This window comes from Oncorhynchus mykiss, chromosome 7 (genome assembly GCF_057628025.1).
Source record: "Oncorhynchus mykiss isolate SJ-2025 chromosome 7, ASM5762802v1, whole genome shotgun sequence".
Lineage (NCBI taxonomy): Eukaryota > Metazoa > Chordata > Actinopteri > Salmoniformes > Salmonidae > Oncorhynchus > Oncorhynchus mykiss.
In genome coordinates, this window is record NC_143028.1 from 1,144,670 (window position 1) to 1,161,768 (window position 17,099).

The following is a 17,099-nucleotide window of genomic DNA, read 5'->3' on the forward strand; positions in this document are numbered from 1 at the left end:
GCACAGGGTTAACTGTGTTGTTGTGTAGCTGAACTAGCTAGCAGAGGGTTAACTATGTTGTGTAGCTGAAAAAGCTAGCAGAGGGTTAACTGTGTTGTTGTGTAGCTGAACCAGCTAGCAGAGGGTTAACTGTGTTGTTGTGTAGCTGAACCAGCTAGCAGAGGGTTAACTGTGTTGTTGTGTAGCTGAACCAGCTAGCAGAGGGTTAACTGTGTTGTTGTGTAGCTGAACCAGCTAGCAGAGGGTTAACTGTGTTGTTGTGTAGCTGAACCAGCTAGCAGAGGGTTAACTGTGTTGTTGTGTAGCTGAACCAGCTAGCAGAGGGTTAACTGTGTTGTTGTGTAGCTGAACTAGCTAGCAGAGGGTTAACTATGTTGTTGTGTAGCTGAACTAGCTAGCAGAGGGTTAACTATGTTGTTGTGTAGCTGAACCAGCTAGCAGAGGGTTAACTGTGTTGTTGTGTAGCTGCACTAGCTAGCAGAGGGTTAACTATGTTGGTGTGTAGCTGAACCAGCTAGCATAGGGTTAACTGTTGTTGTGTAGCTGAACCAGCTAGCAGAGGGTTAACTGTGTTGTTGTGTAGCTGAACCAGCTAGCATAGGGTTAACTGTGTTGTTGTGTAGCTGAACCAGCTAGCAGAGGGTTAACTATGTTGTTGTGTAGCTGATCTAGCTAGCACAGGGTTAACTGTGTTGTTGTGTAGCTGAACCAGCTAGCAGAGGGTTAACTATGTTGTGTAGCTGAAAAAGCTAGCAGAGGGTTAACTGTGTTGTTGTGTAGCTGAACCAGCTAGCAGAGGGTTAACTGTGTTGTTGTGTAGCTGAACCAGCTAGCAGAGGGTTAACTGTGTTGTTGTGTAGCTGAACCAGCTAGCAGAGGGTTAACTGTGTTGTTGTGTAGCTGAACCAGCTAGCAGAGGGTTAACTGTGTTGTTGTGTAGCTGAACCAGCTAGCAGAGGGTTAACTGTGTTGTTGTGTAGCTGAACCAGCTAGCAGAGGGTTAACTGTGTTGTTGTGTAGCTGAACTAGCTAGCAGAGGGTTAACTATGTTGTTGTGTAGCTGAACTAGCTAGCAGAGGGTTAACTATGTTGTTGTGTAGCTGAACCAGCTAGCAGAGGGTTAACTGTGTTGTTGTGTAGCTGCACTAGCTAGCAGAGGGTTAACTATGTTGGTGTGTAGCTGAACCAGCTAGCATAGGGTTAACTGTTGTTGTGTAGCTGAACCAGCTAGCAGAGGGTTAACTGTGTTGTTGTGTAGCTGAACCAGCTAGCAGAGGGTTAACTGTGTTGTTGTGTAGCTGAACCAGCTAGCAGAGGGTTAACTGTGTTGTTGTGTAGCTGAACCAGCTAGCAGAGGGTTAACTGTGTTGTTGTGTAGCTGAACCAGCTAGCAGAGGGTTAACTATGTTGTTGTGTAGCTGAACCAGCTAGCAGAGGGTTAACTATGTTGTTTTGTAGCTGAACTAGCTAGCAGAGGGTTAACTGTGTTGTTGTGTAGCTGAACCAGCTAGCAGAGGGTGAACTGTGTTGTTGTGTAGCTGAACCAGCTAGCAGAGGGTGAACTGTGTTGTTGTGTAGCTGAACTAGCTAGCAGAGGGTTAACTGTGTTGTTGTGTAGCTGAACCAGCTAGCAGAGGGTTAACTATGTTGTTGTGTAGCTGAACCAGCTAGCAGAGGGTTAACTATGTTGTTGTGTAGCTGAACCAGCTAGCAGAGGGTTAACTGTGTTGTTGTGTAGCTGAACCAGCTAGCGTTGGGTTAACTGTGTTGTTGTGTAGCTGAACCAGCTAGCGTTGGGTTAACTGTGTTGTTGTGTAGCTGAACCAGCTAGCGTTGGGTTAACTGTGTTGTTGTGTAGCTGAACCAGCTAGCGTTGGGTTAACTGTGTTGTTGTGTAGCTGAACTAGCTAGCGTTGGGTTAACTGTGTTTGTGGTTAAAACCCTAAGGTCAATGTCCTTGCCCCAGCTGAAATCTAATTAGCATAACAAAGAAAATCCCCATAAAAGATATCAAAGCTATATAGATATCTGTTCTTTTTTGCTTTGGATGCATCTCATTCCACCGCATGTGTATACTGTATGTCACACTTCCACATCTGAGGTGAAAGGTGACAGTGCTAGAGTGGTGTTTGTCAGACCATGAGACATCTTGAAAATAGTTATTGTCACAGAATGATCTGTAGCGTCCGACCGGTTTGGACTACAAAACTATTACCTCTATGGAAAGATGAGACGAATCTCACTAACACGATGGTGTTCTCCGTTTTGCTCTACGACCCCCCCACACGAGTCTCAGTACAGTCGATCTGCCTGTAGTGTCTGATCAGTCTGGGCTACACACTAATTTGACCCTCTGTGGAACACGTACACTATCGGTCAAATGTTTTAGAACACTTAGTCATTCAAGGATTTTATTTATTTGGACTATTTTCTACATTGTAGAATAATATTGAAGACATAAACTATGAAATAATACATATTATAAGTGTTAAACAAATCAAAATATATTTTATATTTGAGATTCTTCAAATAGCCACCCTTTACCTTGATGACAGCTTTGCACACTCTTGGCATTCTCTCAACCAGTTTCAACTAGAATGCTTTTCCAACAGTCTTGAAGGAGTTCCCACATATGCTGAGCACTTTTTGGCTGCTTTTCCTTCACTCCGTGGTCCGACTCATCCCAAACCATCTCAATTTGGTTGAGGTCGGGAGATTGTGGAAACCAGGTCATCTGATGCAGCACTCCACTCTCCTTCTTGATAAAATAGCCCTTACACAGCCTGGAGGTGTAACCCTGTGTTGGGTTATTAACCCCCCCCCCCGGCTTATGGCTTAACTATGTTGTGTTGTATAGCTGAACTAGCTAGCAGTAGTGTTAACTATGTTGTGTTGTGTTGTATAGCTGAATGAGCTAGCGGACCGTAATGTAGAGTGTGTGGGGATGCTACATGAGTCTCAGGAAGAAATCAAGGAGCTGCGCAGTAAGAACACTCCGTCTGCAGGCATGAGACGACACCTGCCCTACGGACTCTTCCCCATGGTGAGATATATACCTTCTGTAATGTGTGTGTGTGTGTGTTAGGGATGTAACGATTCACCAAAACACAGCTTTAAAATGTTTAAGATACAAGTGCTTCGGTCCGCGGAACCCAAACCGAACCAAATGTAGCATGCATCGGTCAGACAATCTATTCAAAGTGAAAAAACCGCTGGTTCACTAATATCTTTTGCTCATATTATATTATTTCTACCTTCAGAAAATACCTCATATTTTGTGACAACTGATGTGTCCTCTCCTTCAGTGTTGAACTGCATGTAACTGTGTTGACCGTCATTGATCTACAAGTAATTTTGCAATGTCGAACAACCCCAGGCAATATCATTAGTCTAGTTAAACTGCGCACTGTGCCCAGCTTCACACGCTGACCAACGTGAGGTAACACGCATTTCCACGTAGCACGCTGGGGGTGATTAAACAACGGAGCCTCATTCATTTTCTATGGAGTGAAGTGGGTGGGGGGGGCCGTCGGGTGACGCGAGCATGGTTTAGGAAGCAGGAACAGGGCGGTACTAAAAATGGGGAAAGCTGAACCTTTTGCAAATACTCTGCGACATTATGCCGCTATTGACCAATCTAAGCTCACTATAGCTTCCAACCCCTAGTTGATTGGCTGTTGATACCTAGCACTACCTGCCCTGCTTTCTAGCACCCACATGAACTATCCAAATGATTATGTTATGTGGAAGTTGGGCAGGAGGCTGTATTGCATTAGTGGAAACCTCAGGTCTGCCGGTTTTTACTAGCAGAAGTCACTTTTCGTAGCAGGTTAGAAGAATTAGATTAAGGTTAGGAAAAAGGAAATTGTCTCCAAAGCAAACATATCTAGCAACAACCAGGCCTGCCTTGAGAAGCCATGGATCACAGGATTCATCCACACCAAGCTAAAGGCTAGAGCGGCCTCTTTCAAGGAGCTTGACACTAATCTGGACGCTTATAAGAAATCCCGCTATGCGCTAAGACGAACCATCAAGCAGGCAAAGTGTCAATACAGGACTAAGATTGAATCCTACTACACCGGTTCTGGATGTGGCAGGGCTTGAAAACTATTACGTACTATGAAGGGAAACCCAGCCGCAAGCTGCCCAGTGACGCGAGGCTACCAGACAAGCTAAATGCCTTTTATGAGAGCACCAGCTGTTCCGGAGGACTGTGTGATCATGCTCTCCGTAGCCAATGTGTGCAAGACCTTTAAACAGGTCAATATTCACGGATCAGTCAGACGGATTACCAGGACGTGTACTAAAAGCATGCGCAGACAAACTGCCAAGTGTCTTCACTGACATTTTCAACCTCTCCCTGGCCAAGTCTGTAATACCTACATGTTTCAAACAGACCACAATAGTCCCTGTGCCCAAGAACACTAAGGTAACCTACCTAAATGACTACTGCCCCGTAGCACACACGCCGGTAACCATGAAGTGCTTTGAAAGGCTGGTCATGGCTCACATGAACACCATCATGCCAGAAACCCTAGATCCACAGATGACGCAATCTCAATCGCACTCAACGCTGCCCTTTCCCACCTGGACAAAATGAACACCCATGTGAGAATGCTGTTCCTTGACTACAGCTCAGTGTTCAACATCATAGTGCCCACAAAGCTCATCACTAAGTTAAGGACCCTGGGACTAAACATCTCCTTCTGCAAATGGATCCTGGACTTCCTGACGGGCCGCCCCCAGATAGTAAGGGTAGGTAACAACACATCTGCCAACACTGGGGCCCCTCAGGGGTGTGTGCTTAGTCCCCTCCTGTACTCCCTCAGCTGCGTGGCCAAGCATGACTCCAACACTATCATTAAGTTTAGGCCTGATCACCGACAACGATGAGACAGCCTATAGGGAGGAGGTCAGAGACCTGGCAGTGTGGTGCCAGGACAACAACCTCTCTCAATGTGAGCAAGGCAAAGGAGTTGATTGTGGACTACAGGAAATGGAGGGCCAAACAGGCCCCCATTTTAACATTGACGGGACTGAAGTGGAGCAGGTTGAGAGCTTCAAGTTCCTTCGTGTCCAACAAACTGTCAGGGTCCAAACACATCAAGACAGTTGTGAAGACAGCACGAGAACACCTTTTCCCACTCGGGAAACTAAAAAGATTTGGCACGGGTCCCCAGATCCTCAAAGTTCCACAGCTGCACCATCAAGAGCATCCTGATCGGTTGCATCCCAGCCTGGTATGGCAACTGCTCGGCATCTGACTGACAGGCCCAATATATCACTGGGGTCAGACATCCAGGACATATATACTAGGTGGTGTCAGAGGAAGGCCCAAAAAATTGTCATAGACTCCAGTCACCCAAGTCGTAGACTGTTCTCTCTGCTACCGCACGACAAGCGGTACCGGTGCTCCAAGTCTCCTTTACAGCTTCTACTCACAAGCCATAAGACTACTGAACAACTAATCAAATGGCCACACAGATAATCTACATGGACCCCCTCCCCCCCCCCAGTGTTTTTACACTGCTGCTACTCGCTTTTTATTATCTATGCATAGTCACTTTGCAAATTACCTTGACTATCCTGTACCCCCGCACATTGACTTGGTACTGGTACCCCCTGTATATAGCCTCCACATTGACTCGGTACCGGTACCCCCTGTATATAGCTTCCACATTGACTCTGTACTGGTACCCCCTGTATATAGCCCCCACATTGACTCTGTACCCGGCACCCCCTGTATATAGCCTCCATATTGCCTCTGTACCGGTACCCCCTGTATATAGCCTCCACATTGACTCTGTACCAGTACCCCCTGTATATAGCCCCCACATTGACTCTGTACCCGGCACCCCCTGTATATAGCCTCCATATTGCCTCTGTACCGGTACCCCCTGTATATAGCCTCCACATTGACTCTGTACCAGTACCCCCTGTATATAGCCCCCACATTGACTCGGTTCCGGTACCCTCTGTATAGAGCCTCCACATCGACTCTGTACCGTAACACCCTGTATAGAGCCCCCACATTGACTCTGTACCGGTACCCCCTGTATAGAGCCTCCACATTGACTCTGTACCGGTACCCCCTGTATAGAGCCTCCACATTGACTCTGTACTGGTACCCCCTGTATATAGCCCCCACATTGACTCTGTATCGGTACCCCTTGTATATAGCCTCCACATTGACTCGGTACCGGTACCCCCTGTATATAGCTTCCACATTGACTCGGTACCGGGACCCCCTGTATATAGCCTCCACATTGACTCGGTATCGGTACCCCCTGTATATAGCCTCCACATTGACTCGGTATCGGTACCCCCTGTCTATAGCCTCCACATTGACTCGGTACCGGTACCCCCTGTATATAGCCTCCACATTGACTCGGTACCGGTACCCCCTGTATATAGCCTCCACATTGACTCGGTACCGGTACCCCCTGTATATAGCCTCCACATTGACTCGGTACCGGTACCCCCTGTATATAGCCTCCACATTGACTCTGTACCGGTACCCCCTGTATATAGCTTCCACATTGACTCGGTACCGGGACCCCCTGTATATAGCCTCCACATTGACTCGGTACCGGGACCCCCTGTATATAGCCTCCACATTGACTCGGTATCGGTACCCCCTGTATATAGCCTCCACATTGACTCGGTATCGGTACCCCCTGTATATAGCCTCCACATTGACTCGGTACCGGGACACCCTGTATATAGCCTCCACATTGACTCGGTATCGGTACCCCCTGTATATAGCCTCCACATTGACTCGGTATCGGTACCCCCTGTATATAGCCTCCACATTGACTCTGTACCGGTACCCCCTGTATATAGCCTCCACATTGACTCGGTATCGGTACCCCCTGTATATAGCCTCCACATTGACTCGGTACCGGGACCCCCTGTATATAGCCTCCACATTGACTCGGTATCGGTACCCCCTGTATATAGCCTCCACATTGACTCGGTATCGGTACCCCCTGTATATAGCCTCCACATTGACTCGGTACCGGGACCCCCTGTATATAGCCTCCACATTGACTCGGTACCGGGACCCCCTGTATATAGCCTCCACATTGACTCGGTATCGGTACCCCCTGTATATAGCCTCCACATTGACTCGGTACCGGGACCCCCTGTATATAGCCTCCACATTGACTCGGTACCGGGACCCCCTGTATATAGCCTCCACATTGACTCGGTATCGGTACCCCCTGTATATGTTATTGTTATGTAAATGTATTGTTACTTTTTGATTTAATTTTTTTACTGAAGAATATTTACAAAATAAACTAATCTATTTCTTGAACTGCATTGTGGGTTAAGGGCTTGTTAGTAAACATTTCATGGGAAGGTCAACACATGTTGTATTCGCCGCAGGTTTCCACTAATGTGATGTTGCATGAGGTAGGCAGCCTGTTACTTTAGTTTTGGCAGTTTTGCTTTAAACAATCAGTCTATATGGTAATTTTTAGACATACAGGCTAAAGTTGATAATTGAATAATGAGGAAAGCAAATCATTTCTGCGAGGCGCACTGCGTGGTTGAAGCGATGGGAGAAGAACACGCAATAAAACATTTAAAACACAAAAAGTTGTGCCATATATTCATTGGCTATGTCATAGCTCATTTGTAAACAATAAATATTGATACATTACTACCTCAAACACTTAAGCTGCAAAAACATCAAGTTAATCAGTGGGTGATGGGGATTTCAGAACCAAAGTGGGGGGAGAAAAAAAACGGCTACATTGCCCACCTTATCTGATAGTGGTAATGGGGTGGTAGTATCCTTTATGGCTCAGATCAGGTGCCTAAATGGCATACATAATTTACACACAAGACACAGAAGTCAGCTCAGACAGATCCAGCTCAGACAGATCCAGCTCAGACAGACACACAGAGATGTCAGCTCAGACAGATCCAGCTCAGAGAGGGTCAGCTCAGACAGATCCAGCTCAGAGAGGGCCAGCTCAGACAGATCCAGCTCAGCGAGCGCCAGCTCAGACAGATCCAGCTCAGCGAGGGCCAGCTCAGACAGATCCAGCTCAGCGAGGGCCAGCTCAGACAGATCCAGCTCAGACAGATCCAGCTCAGACAGATCCAGCTCAGAGAGGGCCAGCTCAGACAGATCCAGCTCAGAGAGGGCCAGCTCAGACAGATCCAGCTCAGAGAGGGCCAGCTCAGACAGATCCAGCTCAGAGAGGGCCAGCTCAGACAGATCCAGCTCAGACAGATCCAGCTCAGAGAGGGCCAGCTCAGACCGATCCAGCTCAGAGAGGGCCAGCTCAGACCGATCCAGCTCAGAGAGGGCCAGCTCAGACAGATCCAGCTCAGACAGATCCAGCTCAGACAGATCCAGCTCAGATAGATCCAGCTCAGAGAGGGCCAGCTCAGACAGATCCAGCTCAGAGAGGGCCAGCTCAGACAGATCCAGCTCAGAGAAGTCAGCTCAGGCAGACACACAGAGATGCCAGCTCAGACAGATCCAGCTCAGAGAGGGCCAGCTCAGACATCCAGCTCAGAGAGGGCCAGCTCAGACATCCAGCTCAGAGAGGGCCAGCTCAGACAGATCCAGCTCAGAGAGGGCCAGCTCAGACAGATCCAGCTCAGAGAAGTCAGCTCAGGCAGACACACAGAGAAGTCAGCTCAGGCAGACACACAGAGATGCCAGCTCAGACAGATCCAGCTCAGAGAGGGCCAGCTCAGACAGATCCAGCTCAGAGAGGGCCAGCTCAGACAGATCCATCTCAGAGAGGGCCAGCTCAGACAGATCCAGCTCTGAGAGGGCCAGCTCAGACAGATCCAGCTCAGAGAGGGCCAGCTCAGACAGATCCAGCTCAGAGAGGGCCAGCTCAGACAGATCCAGCTCAGAGAGGGCCAGCTCAGACAGATCCAGCTCAGAGAGGGCCAGCTCAGACAGATCCAGCTCAGACAGATCCAGCTCAGAGAGGGCCAGCTCAGACCGATCCAGCTCAGAGAGGGCCAGCTCAGACAGATCCAGCTCAGAGAGGGCCAGCTCAGACAGATCCAGCTCAGACAGATCCAGCTCAGACAGATCCAGCTCAGATAGATCCAGCTCAGAGAGGGCCAGCTCAGACAGATCCAGCTCAGAGAGGGCCAGCTCAGACAGATCCAGCTCAGAGAAGTCAGCTCAGGCAGACACACAGAGATGCCAGCTCAGACAGATCCAGCTCAGAGAGGGCCAGCTCAGACATCCAGCTCAGAGAGGGCCAGCTCAGACAGATCCAGCTCAGAGAGGGCCAGCTCAGACAGATCCAGCTCAGAGAAGTCAGCTCAGGCAGACACACAGAGAAGTCAGCTCAGGCAGACACACAGAGATGCCAGCTCAGACAGATCCAGCTCAGAGAGGGCCAGCTCAGACAGATCCAGCTCAGAGAGGGCCAGCTCAGACAGATCCAGCTCAGAGAGGGCCAGCTCAGACAGATCCAGCTCTGAGAGGGCCAGCTCAGACAGATCCAGCTCTGAGAGGGCCAGCTCAGACAGATCCAGCTCAGAGAGGGCCAGCTCAGACAGATCCAGCTCAGAGAGGGCCAGCTCAGACAGATCCAGCTCAGAGAGGGCCAGCTCAGACAGATCCAGCTCAGAGAGGGCCAGCTCAGACAGATCCAGCTCAGACAGATCCAGCTCAGAGAGGGCCAGCTCAGACCGATCCAGCTCAGAGAGGGCCAGCTCAGACAGATCCAGCTCAGAGAGGGCCAGCTCAGACAGATCCAGCTCAGACAGATCCAGCTCAGACAGATCCAGCTCAGATAGATCCAGCTCAGAGAGGGCCAGCTCAGACAGATCCAGCTCAGAGAGGGCCAGCTCAGACAGATCCAGCTCAGAGAAGTCAGCTCAGGCAGACACACAGAGATGCCAGCTCAGACATCCAGCTCAGAGAGGGCCAGCTCAGACATCCAGCTCAGAGAGGGCCAGCTCAGACAGATCCAGCTCAGAGAGGGCCAGCTCAGACAGATCCAGCTCAGAGAGGGCCAGCTCAGACAGATCCAGCTCAGAGAAGTCAGCTCAGGCAGACACACAGAGAAGTCAGCTCAGGCAGACACACAGAGATGCCAGCTCAGACAGATCCAGCTCAGAGAGGGCCAGCTCAGACAGATCCAGCTCAGAGAGGGCCAGCTCAGACAGATCCAGCTCAGAGAGGGCCAGCTCAGACAGATCCAGCTCAGAGAGGGCCAGCTCAGACAGATCCAGCTCAGAGAGGGCCAGCTCAGACAGATCCAGCTCAGACAGATCCAGCTCAGAGAGGGCCAGCTCAGACCGATCCAGCTCAGAGAGGGCCAGCTCAGACCGATCCAGCTCAGAGAGGGCCAGCTCAGACAGATCCAGCTCAGACAGATCCAGCTCAGACAGATCCAGCTCAGATAGATCCAGCTCAGAGAGGGCCAGCTCAGACAGATCCAGCTCAGAGAGGGCCAGCTCAGACAGATCCAGCTCAGAGAAGTCAGCTCAGGCAGACACACAGAGATGCCAGCTCAGACAGATCCAGCTCAGAGAGGGCCAGCTCAGACATCCAGCTCAGAGAGGGCCAGCTCAGACATCCAGCTCAGAGAGGGCCAGCTCAGACAGATCCAGCTCAGAGAGGGCCAGCTCAGACAGATCCAGCTCAGAGAAGTCAGCTCAGGCAGACACACAGAGAAGTCAGCTCAGGCAGACACACAGAGATGCCAGCTCAGACAGATCCAGCTCAGAGAGGGCCAGCTCAGACAGATCCAGCTCAGAGAGGGCCAGCTCAGACAGATCCATCTCAGAGAGGGCCAGCTCAGACAGATCCAGCTCTGAGAGGGCCAGCTCAGACAGATCCAGCTCAGAGAGGGCCAGCTCAGACAGATCCAGCTCAGAGAGGGCCAGCTCAGACAGATCCAGCTCAGAGAGGGCCAGCTCAGACAGATCCAGCTCAGAGAGGGCCAGCTCAGACAGATCCAGCTCAGACAGATCCAGCTCAGAGAGGGCCAGCTCAGACCGATCCAGCTCAGAGAGGGCCAGCTCAGACAGATCCAGCTCAGAGAGGGCCAGCTCAGACAGATCCAGCTCAGACAGATCCAGCTCAGACAGATCCAGCTCAGATAGATCCAGCTCAGAGAGGGCCAGCTCAGACAGATCCAGCTCAGAGAGGGCCAGCTCAGACAGATCCAGCTCAGAGAAGTCAGCTCAGGCAGACACACAGAGATGCCAGCTCAGACAGATCCAGCTCAGAGAGGGCCAGCTCAGACATCCAGCTCAGAGAGGGCCAGCTCAGACAGATCCAGCTCAGAGAGGGCCAGCTCAGACAGATCCAGCTCAGAGAAGTCAGCTCAGGCAGACACACAGAGAAGTCAGCTCAGGCAGACACACAGAGATGCCAGCTCAGACAGATCCAGCTCAGAGAGGGCCAGCTCAGACAGATCCAGCTCAGAGAGGGCCAGCTCAGACAGATCCAGCTCAGAGAGGGCCAGCTCAGACAGATCCAGCTCTGAGAGGGCCAGCTCAGACAGATCCAGCTCTGAGAGGGCCAGCTCAGACAGATCCAGCTCAGAGAGGGCCAGCTCAGACAGATCCAGCTCAGAGAGGGCCAGCTCAGACAGATCCAGCTCAGAGAGGGCCAGCTCAGACAGATCCAGCTCAGAGAGGGCCAGCTCAGACAGATCCAGCTCAGACAGATCCAGCTCAGAGAGGGCCAGCTCAGACCGATCCAGCTCAGAGAGGGCCAGCTCAGACAGATCCAGCTCAGAGAGGGCCAGCTCAGACAGATCCAGCTCAGACAGATCCAGCTCAGACAGATCCAGCTCAGATAGATCCAGCTCAGAGAGGGCCAGCTCAGACAGATCCAGCTCAGAGAGGGCCAGCTCAGACAGATCCAGCTCAGAGAAGTCAGCTCAGGCAGACACACAGAGATGCCAGCTCAGACATCCAGCTCAGAGAGGGCCAGCTCAGACAGATCCAGCTCAGACAGATCCAGCTCAGACAGATCCAGCTCAGATAGATCCAGCTCAGAGAGGGCCAGCTCAGACAGATCCAGCTCAGAGAGGGCCAGCTCAGACAGATCCAGCTCAGAGAGGGCCAGCTCAGACAGATCCAGCTCAGACAGATCCAGCTCAGACAGATCCAGCTCAGATAGATCCAGCTCAGAGAGGGCCAGCTCAGACAGATCCAGCTCAGAGAGGGCCAGCTCAGACAGATCCAGCTCAGAGAGGGCCAGCTCAGACAGATCCAGCTCAGAGAAGTCAGCTCAGGCAGACACACAGAGAAGTCAGCTCAGGCAGACACACAGAGATGCCAGCTCAGACAGATCCAGCTCAGAGAGGGCCAGCTCAGACAGATCCAGCTCAGAGAGGGCCAGCTCAGACAGATCCAGCTCAGAGAGGGCCAGCTCAGACAGATCCAGCTCAGAGAGGGCCAGCTCAGACAGATCCAGCTCAGAGAAGGCCAGCTCAGACAGATCCAGCTCAGACAGATCCAGCTCAGACAGATCCAGCTCAGACAGATCCAGCTCAGACAGATCCAGCTCAGAGAGGGCCAGCTCAGACAGATCCAGCTCAGACAGATCCAGCTCAGACAGATCCAGCTCAGAGAGGGCCAGCTCAGACAGATCCAGCTCAGAGAGGGCCAGCTCAGACAGATCCAGCTCAGAGAGGGCCAGCTCAGACAGATCCAGCTCAGAGAGGGCCAGCTCAGACAGATCCAGCTCAGACAGATCCAGCTCAGACAGATCCAGCTCAGAGAGGGCCAGCTCAGACAGATCCAGCTCAGACAGATCCAGCTCAGAGAGGGCCAGCTCAGACAGATCCAGCTCAGAGAGGGCCAGCTCAGACAGATCCAGCTCAGAGAGGGCCAGCTCAGACAGATCCAGCTCAGAGAGGGCCAGCTCAGACAGATCCAGCTCAGACAGATCCAGCTCAGACAGATCCAGCTCAGACAGATCCAGCTCAGAGAGGGCCAGCTCAGACAGATCCAGCTCAGAGAGGACCAGCTCAGACAGATCCAGCTCAGAGAGGACCAGCTCAGACAGATCCAGCTCAGACAGATCCAGCTCAGACAGATCCAGCTCAGATAGATCCAGCTCAGAGAGGGCCAGCTCAGACAGATCCAGCTCAGAGAGGACCAGCTCAGACAGATCCAGCTCAGAGAGGGCCAGCTCAGACAGATCCAGCTCAGAGAGGACCAGCTCAGACAGATCCAGCTCAGAGAGGACCAGCTCAGAGAGGACCAGCTCAGACAGATCCAGCTCAGACAGCTCCAGCTCAGACAGCTCCAGCTCAGAGAGGGCCAGCTCAGAGAGGGCCAGTTCAGACAGATCCAGCTCAGACAGATCCAGCTCAGAGAGGGCCAGCTCAGACAGATCCAGCTCAGACAGATCCAGCTCAGACAGATCCAGCTCAGACAGATCCAGCTCAGAGAGGGCCAGCTCAGAGAGGGCCAGCTCAGACAGATCCAGCTCAGAGAGGGCCAGCTCATGAGCTCCATCCGCAGCAGATTTGTATTTAGAATGGAAAATGAATGTGTTTATGCAGCAAATGTCAGTGCATCGATTCATTCTCTAATTAAACCCAATCATTTCAAACTAAAACGTATCGTTCCTGTATCTTATTGGAGCCCATGTATCTAGGTATCTATCAAATTATCTTTAAAGTGTAAGATGCATATCCATAGTGTGTGTATGTGTGTGTGTCAATCCTATTTATGTGTGAATATGTGTGCGTGTGCCCAATAGTGTGTGTACCTATTAATGAGTGTAAATGACTGTGTCTCAGGACTCCCTGGCAGCAGAGATTGAGGGCACCATGAGGAGAGAGCTGAGTGTCGAGGACGAGGTGGCTTTCCAGGACCAGAAGTGAGTATAGAACACACACACACCGACAACAACAAACACACACACACACACACACACACACACCCACACCGACAACAACAAACACACACACAAATAGAAGAGCAAAAGCAATCAAAGCAGAAGCTCCCCTCTCTAACTCCCCTCTCTAACTCCCCTCCTATCTTCCTCTTCTCTAACTCCCCTCCTCTCTTCCCCTCTCTAACTCCCCTCCTCCTCTAACTCCCCTCCTCTCTTCCTCTTCTCGAACTCCCCTCCTGTAACTCCCCTCCTCCTCTAACTCCCCTCTCTTCCTCCTCTTCTCTCTTCATCTCCTCTCTACCTCCTCTCCTCTCTTCTTCCCTCTCTCCCCGTCCCCAGAGTTTCCCAGAAGAAGGTGTTTCAGACTGTACGCGTGGTCAACGAGTCGGTAGAGCGAGCTGCGGCGATGGCCACGCCCCCTATCCCCGGCTCGGGAGGCAGCTGCCTGGTGATGACGGCCCAGCCCTTCCTGTCCGCACAGGGGATCGACCAATCCCACGGCCGCGCCAAGTGAGTTACCCAGGTTGATCCTGATTGTTAGACCTGCAGTCTAAAGCACCCGTATTGACTGTAGTGGATTCATTGAGTCAGTGGCAACAACATGTGAGAGAATTCAAAGCATATTATTTGATATGATTTCATTCAAACCTATTTCAGTGAATTTAGAGCCTACAGAGGAGTATATTTGGGTAAGCATGTGTTTGTGTTGCGTGTCTGTCTTTGTAGTAGGGAGGAGGTCCCGCTCGGCAAGCCTGGCGCACCAGGAGGAAATGACCTCGTGTCGGCGCTGCACCGCCTCTCCCTGCGGCGGCAGAATTTCCTGTGCGAGCGGCAGTTCTTCCAGGCGGAACGCGACAAGAAGCTGGAGGCCCTGGCTGGGGGGCCGGAATCGGATGTGGAGGGGAGTGGCTACAGCTCACCAATGAGCAGCGTCATGTCATCCTTCACCAACCTATCAGAGTTCTCGGTCTCGTCCAGCTGTTTTAAGACCTTCCTGCCTGAGAAGCTGCAGATCGTCAAGCCCATGGAGGGTAAGGATACGTTCATGCTTTAAGTGTAGTCATGATAATGGGCGCGTTCCAGGCAGTGCGATAAGCAACCCCTCTGCACAAATCTACCAGTGATTGAATGCCACATCATCTTTTGCAGTCAGGCATCAGATTTCAGTATGTTAGGCTGCGTTTAGACAGGCAGCCCAAATCTGATAATTTGTCACGATTTTATCAGAGGTGATTGGTCAATAGACCAATATCTGATGTGAAAAGATCTGATGTGATTGGACAAAAGACCAATTAGTGAGAAAAATATCAGAATTGGGCTGCCTGTCTAAACACACCCTTAGAGATGTGGTTCCTGAATGTAGGTGGCCTGGAATGCAGCCAAAAGCTATGATATCTATCCAGGAGTTATTCCTGACCCAATATCTATGAGGTCTATATTATCATATCTGTATACTGGTACTCTTGAAATTAGGATATTAATTAGGAGTTTTAGTTTAGTTGTGATGTAACGCATTGATCCCTGACCTCTAACCTTTGCCCTCTCTAGGCTCCCTGAGACCAGAGTTTGAACCCACTTGGTCACATTATGATATCTGTCAACTGTAACACTCCTAATTGTCATCTGTGAGTAACGCATTTGACGCCTGATCCCTAACATTTAACCTCTGACCCCTCTAGGCTCTCTGACTCTGCACCACTGGCAGCAGCTGGCCATGCCCCACCTGGGCACCATCCTGGACCCCCACCCGGGCGTGGTCACCAAGGGCTTTCGGCCCCTCCCCCATGATGCTCTCGCCGACACCGTCTACCGCCTCACTGACCTGGAGGAAGACGAAGAGGGAGGCGACGAAGAACAGAAATATGACATGAGAGGTACTTTTATTCACTATGTACATTTCACAATTGATACATACATACATACATACATACATACATACATAGTGGGGCAAAAAAGTATTTAGTCAGCCACCAATTGTGCAAGTTCTCCCACTTAAAAAGATGAGAGACGCCTGTAATTTTCATCATAGGTACACTTCAACTATGACAGACAAAATGAGGAAAAAAAATCCAGAAAATCACATTGTAGGATAGATAGATAGATCTCTCCTATTGTAAAATGACTGACTGGGTATTTTATATATATAGATATAGATAGATAGATAGATAGATAGATAGATAGATAGATAGATAGATAGATAGATAGATAGATAGATAGATATAGATCTCTCCTATTGTAAAATGACTGACTGGGTATTGAAAATGAAAATGTGCTACATATGTCTTATTCATATAATTATGAAAATAGTTTTTTTGTAAACGATTGATTTAAAATCATTTAGCAGTCTCACTAACAAAGGTTTGGGACTTTTCAGGAAACAGAGGGAAGGAAGGGACAGACGCCTGGGAGAAGAAGGGAGAGGAGGAGGAGGAAGGAGGGATCACCTTCAAGGTGCAGTACTCATCAACACCGGAGGAGAACAGGGAAAGGATTAGGGAGCGTTTGCCGTTGAACAGGCCACCGGTGTCTCCCGTTTCTCCCGTTTTCTTACCAGTACCAGGCTCTCCACAGCTCCCTCTAATCCCGATCACCTGTGACCTCCCTATGACCTCTAATGCCCCCTGTGACATCATCAGTGTCCCGGCCCTCTTGGCTCTGCCCGTCAGTGTAACGTCCATGGCTCCTGTCCAATCCCAGAGCCTGACTGTCACCAGTCTTACTGCTACAACCTCCTCGTCAGGTAAGTTTAAAAAAGATTTAACATTAAAAGTTTAACGTTATAGCTGGAATCCTTAATGGTGAAACAGCCGTGTCCGTTTGCGATATGAAAACACCAAATAAGTTATTTTAATCAACGGAGACTGTTTTTCCCCTCTGACATAATCGTCCTCGCCGTTGAAGAGCACAATTAGTTTCACCATGCTGCCCGACGCTCCCCAGCCCAGCAACAACAACCATGACAACGTGGTGGAGCGACCAGTGGTTTCCCCTTACTACGGATTACATCCTTTAACCAATCATCATCTTCTTTCACAAGATAAGGAACTGAAAAGGGCCGTTAGTCTGTGATGGAATGTTTGAATGGTGTGTTTTGTCTCTTCAGTTTATAACCCGGGGAAATGTCAGAGTTCAACGTCTTCCACCTACACCTTTACAACCTGCCGCATCCTGCACCCCTCTGACATCACCCAGGTCACATCCAGGTACACACACACACACACACACACGACTATAAAGGTGA

General features: G+C 50.4%; 1 protein-coding gene across 7 annotated transcripts in view; it reads left to right on the forward strand.

Moving 5' to 3' along the window:
- LOC110528741 (trafficking kinesin-binding protein 2) overlaps positions 1-17,099 on the forward strand; it is a 59,497-nt gene that overhangs the window by 38,533 nt on the left and 3,865 nt on the right. For all 7 annotated transcript variants that reach the window (XR_016496998.1, XR_016496999.1, XM_090239651.1 and 4 more), the window contains 7 exons: positions 2,906-3,043; positions 13,761-13,840; positions 14,198-14,368; positions 14,585-14,889; positions 15,538-15,732; positions 16,233-16,598; positions 16,962-17,061. Coding sequence is in view for 5 of the 7 variants with exons in the window: in XM_090239651.1 (XP_090095777.1) it covers positions 2,906-3,043; positions 13,761-13,840; positions 14,198-14,368; positions 14,585-14,889; positions 15,538-15,732; positions 16,233-16,598; positions 16,962-17,061 (1,355 nt within the window). In the remaining 2 variants the exon portion in view is untranslated. The remainder of the gene's footprint in view (positions 1-2,905; positions 3,044-13,760; positions 13,841-14,197; positions 14,369-14,584; positions 14,890-15,537; positions 15,733-16,232; positions 16,599-16,961; positions 17,062-17,099) is intronic.